The 19,040-nt window shown below is 42.6% G+C and overlaps 2 protein-coding genes across 2 annotated transcripts; both read left to right on the forward strand.

The window, feature by feature from the left end:
• The first annotated feature begins 14,236 nt into the window (after positions 1-14,236).
• On the forward strand, positions 14,237-15,907 carry LOC125548822 (crossover junction endonuclease MUS81-like). The gene is made up of 3 exons (XM_048712360.1): positions 14,237-14,427; positions 15,502-15,659; positions 15,758-15,907. The coding sequence occupies exons 1-3, from the start codon at positions 14,309-14,311 to the stop codon at positions 15,841-15,843; spliced, it is 363 nt and encodes a 120-aa protein (XP_048568317.1). The 5' UTR covers positions 14,237-14,308; the 3' UTR covers positions 15,844-15,907.
• Positions 15,908-15,929: 22 nt separating this feature from the next.
• On the forward strand, positions 15,930-18,635 carry LOC125547009 (crossover junction endonuclease MUS81-like). The gene is made up of 8 exons (XM_048711064.1): positions 15,930-15,980; positions 16,057-16,163; positions 16,655-16,715; positions 17,122-17,280; positions 17,665-17,744; positions 17,897-18,131; positions 18,223-18,425; positions 18,542-18,635. Exons 1-8 carry the CDS (start codon positions 15,951-15,953, stop codon positions 18,633-18,635), a joined length of 969 nt encoding a protein of 322 aa, XP_048567021.1. The 5' UTR covers positions 15,930-15,950.
• The last annotated feature ends 405 nt before the right edge of the window (positions 18,636-19,040 follow it).

A 19,040-nucleotide genomic window follows, 5' to 3' on the forward strand; every position in this document is an offset into this window, starting at 1 on the left:
CGGACGCCCTGGAGCGCCATCGTCGACACCATCTTCGCCCTCTGCATCGACGGTTGTCGTCGACCGATTCGTTGTCACCAGGCCATCCCCGAGCACGCTGAGATCACCGACGACCCCGCCGTGAGCTCCTCTACCGAACCCCTCTCTCCCCACCATCGTTCTCCTCCTCTAGCCCCGCTGTCCACCGGAGCCGAAAGCTCACCGCCGCCATGGTTCTTCACCACCGTGGCCAGGGCCACCGCAGCCCGCGCCTAAGTGCGTCACCGTGCTCGATGAACCCTAGGAGCGCGTAGCACCTGCCAGTTTATCCCCCTAGCGCCCCGTAGCGCAACCCCGCACTCACCCGAACTCTGGCGCTGCCACGAGCTCACTTACGGCGAGCTCCGTCCACCCCATGGCCTCCCACCTGCTCCGTTAGATGCACGCGAGCGCCAGCCACCCTCAGCACCCATCCGCGCGTCGAATGGACGCCAGAGCCGCGATTCCGGCGTGCCTCCGCCGTCGGCTGTGGTCGTTGCCGGCCATGCTCCGGCGAGTGTTGACGTGGCCGTCATTAGACGCTAACCCCGCCACCTGAGCAACCCTAATAGCCACTGACAGCGGGCCCTACTGCAGGATCAAACCCAGTCAGCATTGGGTTTGACCGGGTTTAGCCCCTGTGTCACTGACGTGCGGGCCCGTCTTTGTTAATCTTTAGTTAGATTTAGATTAGTGCTAATTAACCCTGACAGTTAGTTTAGACACTCACCAGTGGGCCCAGGCCCTAATTAACCTAGATTAGTACTAAGGTAACACTAACTACTCTATTAGCTAGTTGTTACACTGACATGTGGGTCCCAGCCATCAGGTTTGACCTGGGCTGGCGCCTTTGACCTGCTGACGTCACCCCGATGTCATGCTGATGCAATAACTCTTTTTCTGGATTTATTCTTTCACAGGAAATTCCAGAACATGTTTTAAACTTCTAAAAATCATATAAAATCAACCGTAGCTCAGAATGAAATAAATTATATATGAAAATGATCAGAAAAATCCAATCTATCCATCTGTACCATTTTCATGCATGTTAGAACAACTTATGGCTGCAGTTTAGGCCAAATCATATTAATGGCATTTAAACCCTCACATATGGAATTTGAATTTGAACCTAGGGTTCAAACCAACTCCATCTAACATGTTGCTAGTTGCATTAGCTCAAAACACAACATATTGACATGTTATGATCATGCATCATATTGTGCATTGCATTGATTGTGCTCTCCTTCTCTGCTGCCGGTAGTTGTCCCCTCTCGATAGACGTGGTTTCGACGATGAGTTCAATGACACCGATGAAGAGCTATACTATCTTCAGAAGTGCCAGGCAAGCAAAACCCCCTTGTTCATTCCGATACAATCCCACTCTCTCGCTCTTGCTCTCCTTTACTGCATTAGGATAACAGCGATTCAACGGTTACATGTTGCGGTAGTTGAACCCCTTTCCTCTGCATGACCTGTCATTGCCACAGTAAATAGATGAAACCCACTAGCATGAGTAGGAGTTGTTTGAGTCCTGATGTGCCTACTCATTCATGCTTGTTTGTCATGTCTGCTACTGCTTAGAGTTGAGTCAGGTCCGATTCATCGGGGATGAATTGGAATGTGGTGAACATGTCCTACCGTTGAGAGCTAAGTGTGTGAACACGATTTGGTAAAGGTAGCGGTGAGAGGCCATGTAGGACTACATGGTGGGTTGTCTCATTGCAGCCGTCCTCAAGAACTAAGTTCTGTGTTTGTGATCCATGAACCGTTACTACCACACATTGGGCTCCGGGCGCTCCAAGCTCTCTCGACATATTAATCAACTCGATCTCTGTCCAGGAGTTGCAAATAGTTTCTGGTGTTTGTAGGTAGTGTTAGTAGTCTACCAAGTGGCACCCGATACAGGTGGGCTTGGGACACACTAGGCACAGTGGCCCGGTGTACCAACTGGCACCCGGATGGTGGGCTTGGGAACCCTGTACACATCGTTTGGGGCCGTGAGCGACACCCCGGCCGGATCTCCTTGCGGATGGAACTCGAATAGGCGATAAACCTGGATGTGAGACTTGTGTGGTTAGTCAGGTCGTGGCCGACACCCTCGCCAGGCTTCCGCTTGAAGGTTGCCGAGATACATGACGTGTACATGGTGATAAGTGGTGAGAGCGCGTGTGAAGAAGTACACCCCTACAGGGTTATCATTATCTATTCGAATAGCCGGATTCCTCAGACATGGAAACTTGGACCCCTTGCATAGTTCATAGACAAGTGAAAGTGGATACTCTAAAATGGGCAAGATAAGCGTGAGTGCTATGGATGGCGTCCTCGTAGGGAGACGGGAGCGGATCCATAGTGGTGTATTGGTATGGTGAATATGTGGACTCGTGTGCGCCACCTCAAAAGAGTTACTTGCAGACGTAGTTTAGGATAGCCACCGAGTCAGAGCTGGCTTGCTGCAGTTAAACTCCACTACCCCCTTTGTTGATACCGATGCATATGTAGCTAGTTCTGATGTAAGTCTTGCTGGGTACATTTGTACTCACGTTTGCTTAATTTATGTTTTTGCAGAGAGACTTCAGTCTCACTAGTAGTTCCGCGTGGACTTCGACGTTTAGCTTGATACCTCAGCTACGATCTTGTGCCCTCGGCAGGGTCTTGTAGATAGTCAGGCTTCTCAGCCTTTTTCATTTGTAGATGTCTGTACTCAGACATGTTAAGCTTCCGCATGTGCTTTGACTTGTATGCTCTGAATGTTGGGTCATGAGACCCATGTTTGTAATATCTCGCTCCTCGGAGCCTAATGAATAAATACTTTGAGTCATAGAGTCTTGTTGTGATGCCATGTTGTATTTACACATATCGAGCATATTGTGTTTATGATTGAAATGCTTGGTATGTGTGGGATCCGACAACCTAGTTGTTTATCCTTGGTAGATTCTCTTATGGGGAAATGTAGTCTTGTGCTTCCATGAGCCATAGTAGTCCGCTACAGCCCGGTTCACCGGAGTCCTGCTAGCCGAGCACTACTTCTCCGGAACACTTGACTGGCCGGCATGTGATTCACTTCGTTCATGTGTCTGTCCCTTCGGGGAAATGTCACGCGGTGACATCCGGAGTCCTGCCTAGCCTGCTACAGCCCGGTTCACCGGAGTCCTGTTAGCCCAGTGCTACAGCCCAGATTCGCACTCTGCTGACCGACATGCTCGTTGTTGATTCATGTATGCATGTTTCCGTAAGTTAGTGCCACTTTGGGTTCACGACTAGTCATGTCGGCCCGGGTTCTCTGTCATCTGGATGCTAGCGACACTATCATATACGTGAGCCAAAAGGCGCAAACGGTCCCGGGCCATGGTAAGGCGACACCCGTGGGAATACCGTGCGTGAGACCGCAAAGTGATATGAGGTGTTACTGGCTAGATCAATGTGACTTGGAATCGGGGTCCTGACACATTTTGCCAAAAATGTAACTTGGGTCATGATACTGGTGTTCATAGCTTTCCAACGGTATATCGCAAGCCCCAGTTGGGCAATGTTGGTGGAAGTTCAACCTAGCACTAGGGGAAGTTCAGATCGAACAACTCAGGCAGTAAAATTGCAAAAAATACACAATTTCATCACGACCCGGGAGCAAAATCCGCCAACGAGCGAGATTCCTATTTAAAACCGGTATTTAGTTGCTAAAAAACATTTCTAGATTACACTAACATCATATAGAAAACGAGTAACAAGAATAATTCGCGGGAAAAGCCACGATTGCGAAGATAGCCCGAAGGTCGTGTTCGTACAAAGGGAAGTTCAGGCGCGTTACTCATACAGTTCAGGTTGTGATCAGAATATTATTCTGATCCCGTGATTAGAATAGTGTTTATATATATATATAGGGTGGCACTATTCTAATCCCGGGATCAAAATAACTATTTGCATCACAGCTCTCTATATATAGGCCCGAAGAGGCGTTCCCGAACTCGCGAAGCCACGAAGAAAAAAAAACCCACCCAGTCCCACACCTCCCGTGCCGCCCCCTCCCCTTCCCCAAGAACCAGCCACTGGTCCTAAATCCGGCCGCCCCGCCACTCCCTCCCCGGGATCCGGACCACCACGACACCACCTCCCCTGGATCCGGCCACCGGACCGCCTCCTTCCCCCGGATCCGCCAGGGATTGATCCCACCGCCGCCTGCCGCCACCAAGTACCGGCGTGCGACCCCGATGCCGCCTCCTTCCATGAAGCGCTGGCGTGCGAGCCCGTCACCTACCTCTGGTACACCGTCGCGCCTCCGCTGCCACCTAGGGTGCCCGTGACGTCGCCCAGCTCCTCCTCACGCGACGACCCCCTGCGATGCACGCATCCTAGTTGTTCTGCCCCGGACACAGGAGCCTTCTCGTCCACCCTCCGGCGATCAAAACCAGCTCCGCCCGTCGTAGCAAAGGACAGGCCCCATTCATGGCCTCGCCTCCCCTCCGCCAGGGTGCGACCTTCCCTGCGCTCTGGCGCGGCCTGCCCTCCCCTCTGGTGCGACTTTCTCTCTGGTACGGCCCGCCCTCCTCCAGCGTGCCTGCACTCTGCTCCGTCGGCGCAACGACCGAGCACCAGGCCTCCCTTCTCTCTCCACTACGACGGCAGTGCAGGTGGCTAGTGTCTGAAGTTCAGTTGTATATGTATGTTTCAGTTTTTATCTCTCAAAAAATCTTACAAAGACACAAGTTGTATATGTATATGTCTGAAGTTCAGTTGACAAAGACACAAGTTTGTTATGAAGCTGAACCAGTGTACAACCTTCTCATTCTAAAATTGCTACACTATTGCACATTTCTTCTCTTCGTCATGGTGTTGTTTCGAATGGATGTATATGGCCCAAAAAATGTGCATTTTTATGGGAAACTAGTTATTTAGGTGAAAAGGTTCATGAATTGATGGCCAGGAAGTTCAACCCTATTACCTCTCTTCGTCATGGTGTTGTTTCGAATTGTTGGGAGAAGTTATGTATATGAATATGTCTAAAAAACCTAGAAGCTCAATTAAACTACCGGAGCGGTTCAGTGTTTATAAGAAAACCTGGATTTCTTCGTTCATAAAAAATAAAACCTAAGAAGCTCAAATTAAGATAACACAGAAGTTCGATGGTTATATACCATGAAGAAAAACAAAGCTTCAACTATAATAGTGTTAACTTGAGAAGTTCAAATTTCATAAAAAGGAGAGTTCAAAGAAAATGTTATTGTTGGACTAAAAATAATCCCATGGATTTTCCCGCTATTGAAAAATGATAACCAAAAATTTCAAACTAAAATAACAAAGTCACTCAATATATGTACTAGAAAACATTTTTTTCATGGTTTTAAATAACTCTGAGAAGGTCAAATTAAAATAACAAAGCAATTCAAAAAAAGATTTTTTTTAAAAAAGATTTTCTCCTTTTCTATGAAAAACCTAGAAGTTCAAATTCATAAAATGATGTGGTTATATGTTTATTTACAAAAAAATCCATGTTACCAAATAATAAAGCCAAGATGTTCACTTTAAAGAAACGGAGGGTCCGATGTATACAAAAAAATCAGATTCTTCTCATTTCGTGAAGAAGTATGAAGTTAAATTTGAAAAGGTAAAATATAAAAGGATTTTCACCGTTTCTAAAATAAAAAACTCTCGAAATTCAAATTAAAATAATAAAGCATTTCAATTTTACTAAAAACTAGGTTTATTCCCATTACTGAAAAACAAGAAGTCCAAATTTAAAAAACGATGAAGTTCGGTGTGAATAAAATACTAAGATTTTTCTCGTTACTAAAGAATCAAAATAAAACCATGAAATTCCACATTTATAAAAATAAATACACAGAAGTTCAAAATAAAAATGTTGAGAAGTTCAAATTCAATTAAATAAAGTAGTTCGACATTTAAAACATCTTAGATTTTTTTCATTACTAAAATATGCTCAAAACAAGTCTTAGCATGTTCAAAACAAATCTTAGCGTGTTCAAAAAATGCTCTTAACTAGTCATGATTTGTTAAAAAAAATCCTTTCTAATGCTATTATTTGCTCAAATTCGACGAGTGCTTTGGGAGTTAAGGACAACTTTTTTACAGAGAAGTTCAAATTGAAAACGGCCAGAAGTTCACGTGCTGCATGGTGTGTGTTTTCATATGAGAAAAAAAGAATAAAAAGTTAAAGTATAAAAATTTCACTGCTAGAAGTTCAGGTGCTCAGCACGGGGAAGTTTAAAAACTTGTGAGAGAGGCAATCGGCACTATATATCAGTTGTGCAACTCTGATGAACGGGTGAGAAATTACGAACAAAAACACATGGTAGAAGTTCAACTGAAAACAGCGGGAAGTGCGATGATTATAGAAAACTTAGATTTTTCTCGTTATTAAAGAATGAAAAAAAGAAGTTCAAAAATAAAACAACAAGAAGTTCAACTTTTAAAAATAGAGTGCTTCAAAATTTCATAAAAAGATTAAAGAAATAAAATCAAGAAGTTCATATTAAAAAGATGAAGAAGTTCGATGATTATAGAATACTCAGATTTTCCTCGTTATTAAAGATTGGAAACAAGAAGTTCAAAAATAAAAAACAAGAAGTTCAAATTTTAAAAATAGAGCGCTTCAAAATTTTATAAAAAAAGGATTAAGAAATTCAGATAAATATTTATAAAAGACTCAGATATTTTCACGTAACCGAGAGAAGTTCGATTGATAACTGCCAGAAGTTCACATACTACACGGTGTGCATTTTGTAGTAAAAAGGAATAAAAAAGCAAAGACTAAAAGTTTTGTTGTTATAAGTGCAACTCCTCGGTCAAAGAAAGTTAAAAAAAATATTGTGAGAGGGGTTTGTACTAAAGGAGTATCATTTGTGTAACACTAACGAATGGATGAGAAAATTATAAATGAAAATACGTCACAGAAGTTCAACGTGAAAACAGCATGAAGTTCAGCTACTACGCTGAATGAATTTCAGATGAAAAACTTTTAAAACCATCGCGGGTATGGAAAAATGATCAACACGGGAAAGTTATGTGCTTACAGCAGCTTTCCACCCGTATATCACTTGCTCAATTCCGGTGAGTGGATGGAGAGTTACGAGTACTGGATGGAGACCTACGAGGAAAAAAATCACGTGAAAAACAGAGTGAAGTTCAGGTACACGCGCCGAGAAGTTCAAGTTCTTCACGCGGTGCATTTTCGAAGAATCTGTTTCGCGATAGAGGCAGAGCGAATGATCCCGCCGTTTTCGAAATTACTTGAAAACGGCTAAGAATCAGAGAAAACCATCAACATGAAAAAGTTTCGCATTTTCTGTAGCTTTTCAATGGTATATTATTTGCCCAATTCCGATAAAGTTTGTAGAAATTACGGCGGAAATACGTTTTTCGCCATTTTCGAAACTGACTTAAAATCGTAAAGAATTGGGAGAAATAATACATACCAAAAAGTTTCGCATTTGTTCAAGCTTTCCAACGCCATATCATTTGCTGCATTCGGACGCACGGTTAAAAAATTAGCTCAAAAATATGAACTCGGTAGGACTTGGACCATTTTCTAAATTACTCTTAAACCATTCAAAATTAGAATAAAAACTTTCAAGATGAAAAATTAGCGCATTTTCATAAGCTTTCCAACGCCATATCATATGCCTCCATTGGATTAGCCGTTTAGAAATGACATCGAAAAAACGAACTCAGCTGTTCGGTTTATGAAATTTTACATTTTTTCAAATTACTCTTTAACCATAGGGAATTAGAGAAAACTTTCAACATGTGGAAGGAGCGGTTTTGTAGCAGCTTTCCAACGCCATATTATATGCCTCATTTCGATAAACGGTTTAGAAATGCGATCTAAAATACGATTCACGTTTTTTGTGCGAAGAGAAAACGGTTTTCAAAACTGCTCTTAAACCGCTTACATTTTGTCAAAAATTTAACTTGGGTTATGATACTGGTGTCCATAGCTTTCCAACGGTATATCGCAAGCCCCATTTCGGCAATGCTGGCGGAAGTTCAACCTAGTTCACAGGGAAGTTCAACGTACTACTAGCGGGGCAGGTCAGGTTGTGATCAGAATATTATTCTGATCCCGTAATCAGAATAGTGTTTATGTATATATATATATATAGACACACACACACACACACACACTTATAAGGACATGCTTGCATAACAAATTAAACATCCACTTACATAGGTGGCTACTACAACCATGGCATTTGCACACACCAAAGTAAACTATTACATGCATAATTATATAGGTGGCTACTACACACATGACATTTCCACACACCAATAAAGTAAACTATATATTATATGCATGATTAACTAGCATAAACGATCATCTGATCATCATCTACTTCTTGTGACGCTTGCTCTGCTTGTGGCTTGATCTGGGCTCGTCGATTTTGGTAACGAGGCACTTCCTCATGTCAATGATCCGCCTATGCATCTCATAGCATGTGTACACGCTCTTGGCTGCAAACCTGAGGTGAGGTTCATCCAGTTGCTGCATCCAGGCCCTGTGCCAGGATGCGGGACTTGTTCTCTCGGCATCCTGCTTCATCTTTTCGTAGTAGGGGTCAATGATGGTCGAGGCGAGTTCGACCAGGGAGTCCTTCGTGCTGCCCCAAACCCTGTAGTGGTCATGGATTTAGACAAGGTTCTTGCAGTCCAAGCCTGTAATAGTGAGCGCTTTTACAACGTTGGTGGTTTCCACCGTGGCGAACTTGTAGTCAGTGCTGTTGACAAACCTGTTGAAACGGTCGCAAGGCTCTATGGCCATGCAGTAGTGGTAGATGAGGACATGATGGCGCACGCACAACTGGGCGACGCCAACCTGCCGATATATGCCGGGACGATCGGTGGTGTACTCGAGGTCGATGCCGACCACCTTGTACTTGTCTCCAGCAAGCAACTGCTGAACGTTGTGGATGTAGTCGTCCACCACGGCCGGGTCGATGGTGTACACCACCGATAGATCAGTCTCGCTCGTGTGGGTCTCCACTCTATGCTCGCCGAACTCCATCGGAGCGCCGCTGGACATCCCCTCTCTATGTGTTGTCGTGGGTGTGCTTGTTGTGTTGTGGGGCGCGATCGAAAGGTTGAAGAGACTAAGGTTATAATGGCCACGGGAATTAAAGGGGAAGCTGAACGGCCAGGAATATCGGCAGGCCCTGATGGTAGTTCTAATTTGCAGCGCATATATCCATCGTGCCGCACGTAACTGCATCGCATGGCAACGCGCGCGGCGCAACCGCATGCATACGGGGCCCTCGACGTGATCGTGCGCATGCCCAACCGTTGGTAGAGCGCGCGCGGAGGGACGTGAGCAGAGCACTCCACGGTCGCCCCAACGGCGAGCAACTATATATATATATATATGGTGGGTCTATTATGATAACACCCTTAAGAGTCTTATTCTAATAACACCTAACCTTATTCTGCTAACACTACAAACACAAAACACACGCGCTACCCACTCCCTCCTCCGGTGACCTCCCTCCACCACACGCACCGATGCGCCCCACCCCACCATCACGTGCCGCTAGTCTCGCCACCCACCACCACCTCCCACGATCTTGGTGTTTGAAATTCATTCCCATTTCTTGCATGGGACCTAAGCATGCACCCAAGGACACAGATTTAATTTTTCAACCGATTTATATGCACTGGAGCATGTGGATGTAGTACAAATTTGAATTATGCACATAAATGCATTGAAAACTCACTTAATGCATAAAAATGTCCAAACGAACCCCGAAAAATCACAAAAAATAACACAACACTCCTATTGTTCTATGTTGACACGAGAAAATTTTTGAAAGCAATAAGAGGCAATGGATATCGTTTCGTCCCCAAAGGTGGGGCACTCCCTACCGAAAACATCATGCTTGTTGTGAGAAGCATATACCCAAACATGCCCCAAATGGGACAAAAAATTTACCACGGCATGTTGATGCCGCTCCATGATAGCATGCAAAGTTTCATGAATTTCAGACGAGTTTTGAATTTACTAGAATTTAAAAACCATGCATCTCAATGTTTTGCCGGCAATCAACGGTGCCCTGGTGTTTGAAATTCATTCCCATTTCTTGCATGGGACCTAGCATGCACCCAAGGACACAGATTTGGTTTTTCAACCGATTTATATGCACTGGAGCATGTGCATGTAGTTCAAATTTCAATTATGCACATAAATGCATTGAAAACTCACTTAATGCATAAAAATGTCCAAACGAACCCCGAAAACAATAACACAACACTCTTGTTGTTCTATGTTGACACGAGAAAATTTTTGAAAGCAATAAGAGGCAATGGATATTGTTTCGTCCCCAAAGGTGGGGCGTTCCCTACCGAAACCATCATGCTTGTTGTGAGAAGCATATACCCAAACCTGCCCCAAATGGGACAAAATTTTTACCACGGCATGTTGATGCCGCTCGATGATAGCATGCCAAGTTTCATGAATTTCAGACGAGTTTTGAATTTACTAGAATTTAAAAACCATGCATCTTAATGTTTTGTCGTCAATCAACGGTGCCTTGGTGTTTTAAATTCATTCCCATTTCTTGCATGGGACCTAAGCATGCACCCAAGGACACATATTTGATTTTTCAAGCAATTTATATGCACTGGAGCATGTGCGTGTAGTTCAAATTTGAATTATGCACATAAATGCATTAAAACTCACTTGATGCATAAAAATGTCCAAACGAACCCTGAAAATCACAAAAAGTAACACAACACTCATGTTGTTCTATGTTGACATGAGAAATTTTTTGAAAGCAATAAGAGGTAATGGATATCATTTCGTCCCCAAAGGTGGGGCGTTCCCTACCGAAACCATCATGCTTGTTGTGAGAAGCTCTGGTTTGTGAGAAGCATATACCCAAACCTGCCCCAAATGGGACAAAAAAATTACCATGGCATGTTGATGCCGCTCCATGATAGCATGCCAAGTTTCATGAATTTCAAACGAGTTTTGGATTTACTCGAATTTAAACACCAGGCATCTCAATGTTTTGCCGGCAAACAACGGTGCCTTGGTGTTTGAAATTCATTCCCATTTCTTGCATGGGACCTAAGCATGCACCCAAGGACGCATATTTGATTTTCAACCAATTTATATGCATCGGAGCATGTGCATGTAGTTCAAATTTGAATTATGCACAAAAATGCATTGAAAACTCACTTAATGCATAAAATGTCCAAACGAACCCAGAATAATTCCAATTCTTTTATGATCACTATAGATAAAAGGTCTAGCAATTCAAACACTGTCCATGGCCACTGTGACCCCATTATGTAATTCAAATCAAGACGAAAAATCAAGTAGATCCCACACAGTTTATTATAACCAATCGTGTGAGATGCAGCACAAAATATCTTCGGACCGTGTCTGAATAAGGGACCGTGTCTTATGACACTTAGCGCCCCAGTTTTTTGGCTGAAGCGATTCCAAATTTTCAGCTTCCGCGGAAATATCTACCTCCCCCGCCCCCTCCCCCTTACCAAAAGAAACATTTCCCCTGTTTCCTCCTTCCTTTCCAAGTTGAAACCTTCACTCCTTGCTTGTAGCGCCGGTGACCCTCCTTCACGCTGCTCGACCTCGCCTATCCAGGCAGGTAATCCACACCTGACCCCCATCCTTCTCCTCCTTCCACATCCCACATGCCCCGACCGCCGACGTGAGCGCGACACCTTCCACCCAAATCACCGACCCCTCCACCAAATAAGCACCGGCCTAAGCCATGGTGCACGCAGTATAGCTAGGACCTCAAGGAGCATTTAGCAGCGGAGAAGCAAATCGCAGCTGCACGCACGGATGAGGTCACGATGGCTGCCATTCGTGCCAACCCCAGGTCTTGGAGGAGCACCTCGCCGTCGAGGCCACCATTGACGCCTCGCGCGCCGACACCGTGACACGGTTGGCTACTTTAAATGAAAACTCGTGGTGTTTTCTTGAGGCCACCATCGGTGCCTTCAATGAAGACTACGAGGTGTTTTCTCAGCATGCACGTGCTTACCTCATCTCGAGAGCCAGCAGGTTGGTGCCCGAAGTGGCTTAGGCAACTAACCACTACAACGAAGGCACCCATGATGCGGAGGCCTCACCCTCTTCCATGTCCAAGGAGCCAATCGTCATCGATATCTCCGACAAAAAGGAGTAGCTTGTCTTATTAGCTCACTATAAGGACCCATGTTCAGTTTGCTAGCTACTGCCTTTCCTTAACAAATTCTAGTGAATTGTGCTATCTACTTTTACCATGCAATCTTCTGCTATAGTGTATATGTTCTATATGTCATGCAATGTGGTGTTCAGTTAACTGCTTGGTTCAATTATGCAAATGTGATGTTCAATTCTTCAAGGTGCAATATTTCCAAGTTGTTAAGCATGCTTGGTTTGGTTAACTGGCTGATCTTCTATTAGGAGTATGTTATATTGTGCAATGTGGTGCTCAGTTAACATTTGGTTCATTTGTTGTGGTGTTTAGTTAACTGCTTGGTTCAATTCCGCAATGTGATGTTCAATTGTTGTGGCTGCATTCTGTAATTGTATACCATGTCAGGAATAAATAGAATTTGGCTGCACTTAATACATGAGAAACATATACAAGTGCTATATTTGCTAGTTCTTAATCATGCTTGGTTTGGATAAATGGGTTTTCCATATGGCTTGAATTAATCTGATGAATCTGCAATGTGCTTATTTTTCATCAACATATTTTACTGATAGCATGTGAACCCTTACTTAACCCGATGACTAACTACCTTATATGTGTTGCAGGAAAACAATGGGAAGCACTGAGGTTTACAAGATGGTACTAACTATTATACCTTGCCTTTTTTATTCCTTTGCCCTGTTTCCAATATAGAGAATATATTTATGCACATCCTTGTTTTCAGGGTTCACTGATGATTACCTCTCAAACCACCTCTGTGGTCAGGAGGCGAGGGAAGTTTTCATACAACACTCATGGTTCAATATTAAAGTGTTCTTGAAGAGGTCGAAGGAGTCAATCATCCACAGGCACTGACCTAAAGTTGCAAAGACCTACAACATGAATGAAGGCTCAATATTTGCCTTCCGCTTCAGCAGTTTTCCAGATGAGATGCATCTCTCTATGTACCGTCTATGATGCTAATTTCAAATGGTTCTAGATGTTGCACGTGAAACTTGCTGCTGGTGCAGTTGTGTAATGGGATAGCTGAGTGCTGAAGCTATATCATGTTGTACTCCGATGTATTTCAATTATGAAATCCTTCTTCCTTAATATGGAAATGGAATATATTATGTGCTTAATATGAATGTCAATTAGATTAGTAAATGGATTATTAATAATAGGGCAATTAGCCCGCTAATTGGCTAATTAGCTTGCTAATTGGGTTTTCCTATTGCAAATGGTTAATCAGAAAACACCGTGGGCGATGACCTCATGCAACACACATAGTTTCTAGGAATAGACCGTGTTGGATCAATGAACAGTCACACACGACATTCTCTTTAAAACTGTTTGCGTTACGCCACCTTGCGCAAACGTTTTCCTTGTAGTGATTGTGTGGGATGTATATACGAACGGAAACGTTTATTGGTGACTGACTGTGTGGGATGTACTTACAACTGGAAATGATTTCGCTTGTATAATTGTATTTTTTAGCACTACTATACATATTTCTGTATTTGAGTCCTCGCCGGTCGCACACGACCTCATTTTTCCCAGCGTGTGTGCCAGGAGGGCATATCCCCAACGATTTCTGGGTCGTGTGGGAAGGACCCCCCTATCGCCCACACTCACTTGGCGACGGTTCCGAATGCCGTCGCGGAAAGGGGTTAAAAATGTTTGTTTAGGACCGACACGTACCAGTGAAGATCTATAGAGATAGATCAAGACGCTTAATTGGACTTTCACAAAGCAGATACCTTGATAAAGTTTTGAAGAAGTTCGAAATGCATCAGTCAAAGAAAGGGTTCTTGCCTGTGTTACAAGGTGTGAAGTTGAGTCAGACTCAATGCCCGACCACTTCATAAGATAGAGAGAAAATGAAAGTCATTCCCTATGCCTCAGTCATAGGTTCTATCATGTATGCAATGATGTGTACCAGACCTGATGTGTGCCTTGCTATTATTTTAGCAGGCAAGTACCAAAGTAATCCATGAGTGGATCACTAGACAACGGTCAAGAACATCCTGAAATACCTGAAAAGGACTAAGGATATGGTACAGTTTCAGTGATTCAGTATATGCCACGGTTGCTGATTTCAGCTGATATTTTAGTGCATCACTAACTGTCTCTGTTGTATTATGAGCAGCCCAAACAACAGTAGGAATTCTCGGAATGAAGGTTACAGTTACACTGGATGGAATAGCATGAAGACGTTAACAAATAAGGATCTGGTTGAGAAAAAGAGTAATCCTACAAAGTAATGTACTAGGCTCATCCCCATGTTAATGTTATGTTTTTCTGTCATTTACTAAAAAGGATTGGATCTTTAGGGGGGTAAACCCAATACGTTTTATACTCACGTATTAGACCAAACAAGTTTCATTACCTTCACATCACTGGCTATTGCTGTATAATGTACTATTGTGGCTCTGCTAGCTATTGATTGTGAACTTTTTACTTTGCCCGATTTTTCTTAAATGATAAAATGATATTATAATGGACTCAAACTCAAGGAGATACCAGACCTATAAAATATTACACTTGTATGCACGAACTTGACTCTCATTAGAGGGTTCATAGGGTTCTCATGTATTTAAGTATGATTGTGTATGCACTAGTTTATCCGATTCATGCTCTTGCGACACTCACCAAATAGAAAAGCCTCTCACATGTTTTGGTCTGAGTGTGGATCGGCTAGATCCAAAAATGCGGCTAACCTTTGACTCTGGTGTGCTTTTGCTGTTTGGTACATGTGTTGTCTAGTAATTTAACTTGTATCAAGAAACATTCCTACTTCAGTTTTTTCTCTTGGTCGGAGAAGTTTGATACAGTGTAGCAGTGAAGTCATATATATGCTAGCAGAGTATCAACATCTGATAGTTTGCTTGCTGATGCTTGTCGGCGCCTTTAGGTAATATAATGCCCTCTAATATTTTGAGCTAATTAAGAAAATATATCTTTTAAAAATATAGCTCTGCGGTGGTATATCATCAATTTTCTATTGATGGAATAGAAGCAGGCATGTCCAATTCCATAGGTCCTTTGAACTTATCTGGTCCACAATATGAACCTGAAACATGTTTATAAAAATCTTGCACATGTGGCCATTTGGGAATGTTCCAGATGTATGCTAGTTTGCTACATGAACCAGATCTTGCTCATTACTTTGGTCCTACAGTTATCTCTTTTATTTCCACCCTGAATACAAGCAGAAGCTCACCCTGTTCAGTTTGCATCTCCTCTTTCTCTCTGGGGCTTTATTTGCCAAGAACACACATTCTGTTGAGATAATAAGCATAGACTTGGGGCTTACCGTATGAGTTTGCTGCAGGTATTACCTAACGGAAAAAGGCAAAGAGACAGCTCGCGATTGTCTTGCACGGTCTGGATTGGATGATCCTACAGGACCTTTAACGGCGGCCGGTCATCTTGCAGTTGTGCTCAGTGATTCAGATTCTGATGAATACGACGGCAGCAGTCCCCTGATAGGTATTAATAAAGGTTTCTGCTCATGCAGCATGAATTTCCAGATAACCAATTATTGTACCGCAGCAACACTATAATAAATTCCTTTTACTCAATTGCAGGTTCTGAAAGAAGTGGACTTCCAAACTCAAAAGCAGGCAGTTCGAGTTCCTTTGGTATTAGCATGCTTTCTTTGTATATAATATGATGATATATTCCATAAGCAAAATATTACAACCCGCTGATCTTTGTAGTTAATGCCATTTTTTTTCAGACAACGGTCTTGCTACTAATTCTCCTCTTTCATCTCGAGGAATGCTTGGACAGCAATCGTTCAGTGCAATGGTACACTTGACTTTCGCTTTCCGTACCCTTCTTTTTCAAATGGAACGTAATGCAACATTTTCTTTTCTAACGTCAGGGTTCTGCTGAAAAGTCTTTACTAGCTATGCCACCTCATCAATCTAATGAAAGTTTTCAGAAAGTTTATGAAGTGGTGCTGATATTGGATGATCGAGATACTTTCGGGTCTGTATGATCGTATCTTACTCATGAGTTGTATCTGATATTTAAGTAGGATCATGATAAGGCTGTCTTAGCAAATAAACAATATATTTAGGCACCCCCCTCCAAAAAAACATCTTTTGAGGAGGGTAAAGTAACTGAGGATTGGGAGTATGCGTACCTAGTCTCTTTTTCGCATTACCTGCAAGGGCATTCTATTCTTCATGTTAATATTATTTCTGTTAAAGTAAGATAGGCAAGGGATTTCACATATTTATCCACTTACTGCTGGAATTGTGAACTTTGATGGCACTTTGATTCGTTATCTCGTGTTACTTAAACTGTTTAACCTTCTGCTTCTGTATATAAAATTTAGATTCTGCATGTTATTTATAAATTATTTTCCAAGGAAACAAATTGATTATTGTTGCACCCATTAGTTTTTTATGTTTTATTTAATCATCCATCTATGTATCAGAATTCAGTTCTCTTATGATTGCTCCCTTTTTATGCAGGCCCCGTTCCAGAAGAAAAGTTGTTGATAATATACGCTCGCAGTTTAATATTCCTGTAGAGGTTAGTTGGATTGAGAGTTATGTGAACTCTTCTTTGTTTAACACTGCTTGCCTTTTCCTTTCTTCTTCTTTTTTCGAGAAAACACAAAAGAGTTGCGTTTCATTGCATTGAACAGGAAGACAATGTCTTCCTGTTCATTTCTTCAAACAACCAAAATACACTACTAAAAGTCATTATATGCATCAACATGGCTCTAAATTAAATGCTCTGTACTGCTGGATTAATTATCTGATATGTTTGGTCGCTGCCCCACCGTGTTGATGATTGCCGACTGCATATTTTTCTTGCTTGTGCGCAAGGAGACAGCATAATAATATTACCAAAGTTGCTTTGCATAGATTGAACTGTTCATATAATGTGCCAAAGAGAATGGTGTTGATCCTTCTGTTTGAACCATGTCATCCAGATTAAACACTTGCCTGTTGGAGATGCTCTTTGGATTTCTCGCCATAAAGAACTTGACACGGAGTATGTTCTTGATTTCATTGTTGAAAGGAAAAATGTGGATGATTTACTTGGCTCAATTAAAGACAATAGATACAAAGATCAAAAACTAAGACTGAAGGTACCATCTAAAAATAACTTTGATTTTTGTCATTAATATTATAAACCTTCCATCTTAACTTTCCCAGTTCTTCATGCTTTCAATTTCTCACTGATAGTAAAAAAGGGCAGCCCACATGCTATCCCCTGTGATTAGATGTTGCTTGAGTCCAATTTTAGCCGACGAATTTTTTTCCTTATTCTTTGTTATCACTAATTAAAAAGCATAGCCCATATTTGAGTGGGAGATGATGAAGGATGACGTTATTAGCAGACATAAGCTTGAGCATGTAGATTGTGCATCTCTTCCCAAAGAAACTGTATTTCTTGTCCATATATATGGGTTTGCTGTGGTTATTTTAGCAACAATATGACGTGATACCTCCATTTGTTGTATCCTTTGCAGAAATGTGGGCTAAGGAAGCTAATATATCTAGTTGAAGGAGATGTAAACACTGTAGATGGATCTGAGAGCGTTAAAACAGCGTATGTACTCTTCTCATGAAGCCTGGACGATCATGTTAACCCCTGAATGACAGTACTTTTTCTCGTTGTTTAACATTATTAAATATTGTTCCAATGCTTTCACTGTCAGCCGTATGCCCTATTAACTCTCCTCCACATGCTTTTTTTTTCAGCTGCTTCACTACTGAGGTTCTTGAAGGATTTGATGTCCAAAGAACAACTGGGTATGCTGATACCGAAAAGAAATATGGCCACTTCACACGCTCGATAATTGACTACTACAGCAGAAACTTCTCTGCTGGTGCTGACAGCTCTCGAGTTTGCCTGACTTACGATGAGTTTGTGAAAAGGTGTTCTGACCTTGAGAAGGTCACTATGAGCGACATATTCGCCCTTCAGCTTATGCAGGTAACTGGACGAATACGACCACCTCCACCAAAGTTTGTCGGGTAGTCCATTTCATGCAGTAGTTTTCTCATTTATTGTGCATGTAAATCAGGTGCCACAAGTGACAGAAGAAGCTGCTCTTGCTGTCACGAGTCTCTACCCCACTCTTCCCTCACTTGCTAAGGCGTACACCATGCTTGTGAGTCCTCTTTTCCTTTCAACTTATACAATGTTCTTTACATATAGAACTTATACAATGTTCTTCACATATACAACTTATACAATCTTACTTACGCATTGGAACAGATGTGACCAGTGTATGAACACACACACACATCCTTAGCTGCTTCTTGTGCTATTGATGTATAGAACAATTCAACACGTCTGTAGAACTAAAAGTTTATCCTTGTAACTTTGAAGGATGGCGATAGGCATGCCCAGGAGGAGATGCTGAAGAACAAGAGCGACATGGTCAACGCAGGGGCTAGCAAGAACATCTTCAAGCTCATCTGGGTGGAAGGATGAACACCCCATACTTAGCCGGTCTTTTGGTCACCGCCGCGGTGATTTCGGACCGCCTACACAAGTTCCCAAGGTGAAGACAGGAGGGAACCTTTTTGTGCTGTGCCTGGTGCCTTGGAGCACTGAAAGTCACTGAACATGTAACCACCACCTAAAAGAACGCCTTAGCGAAGCCTCGCTCCCCGTTTAAATTACTACTCGTACGTAGTAGAATTGCATCCCGCAAATTATGGAGTCGCAGTGTTAATGTATTGCATTAGGCTTAGTGTGTGTACATATACTAATATTAGCTCTTGACTCAGTTGCTTGGATCATGTTCTGTCTCGTGTTATCTCGACCTCGCTTGCATGGAAGCAACGAAGGTAGGTATTAGAATTTAGCTCGCTGGCAAAGTGAGCGTAGACCCGC

The sequence above is a fragment of the Triticum urartu genome, chromosome 3, assembly GCF_003073215.2.
Source record: "Triticum urartu cultivar G1812 chromosome 3, Tu2.1, whole genome shotgun sequence".
Lineage (NCBI taxonomy): Eukaryota > Viridiplantae > Streptophyta > Magnoliopsida > Poales > Poaceae > Triticum > Triticum urartu.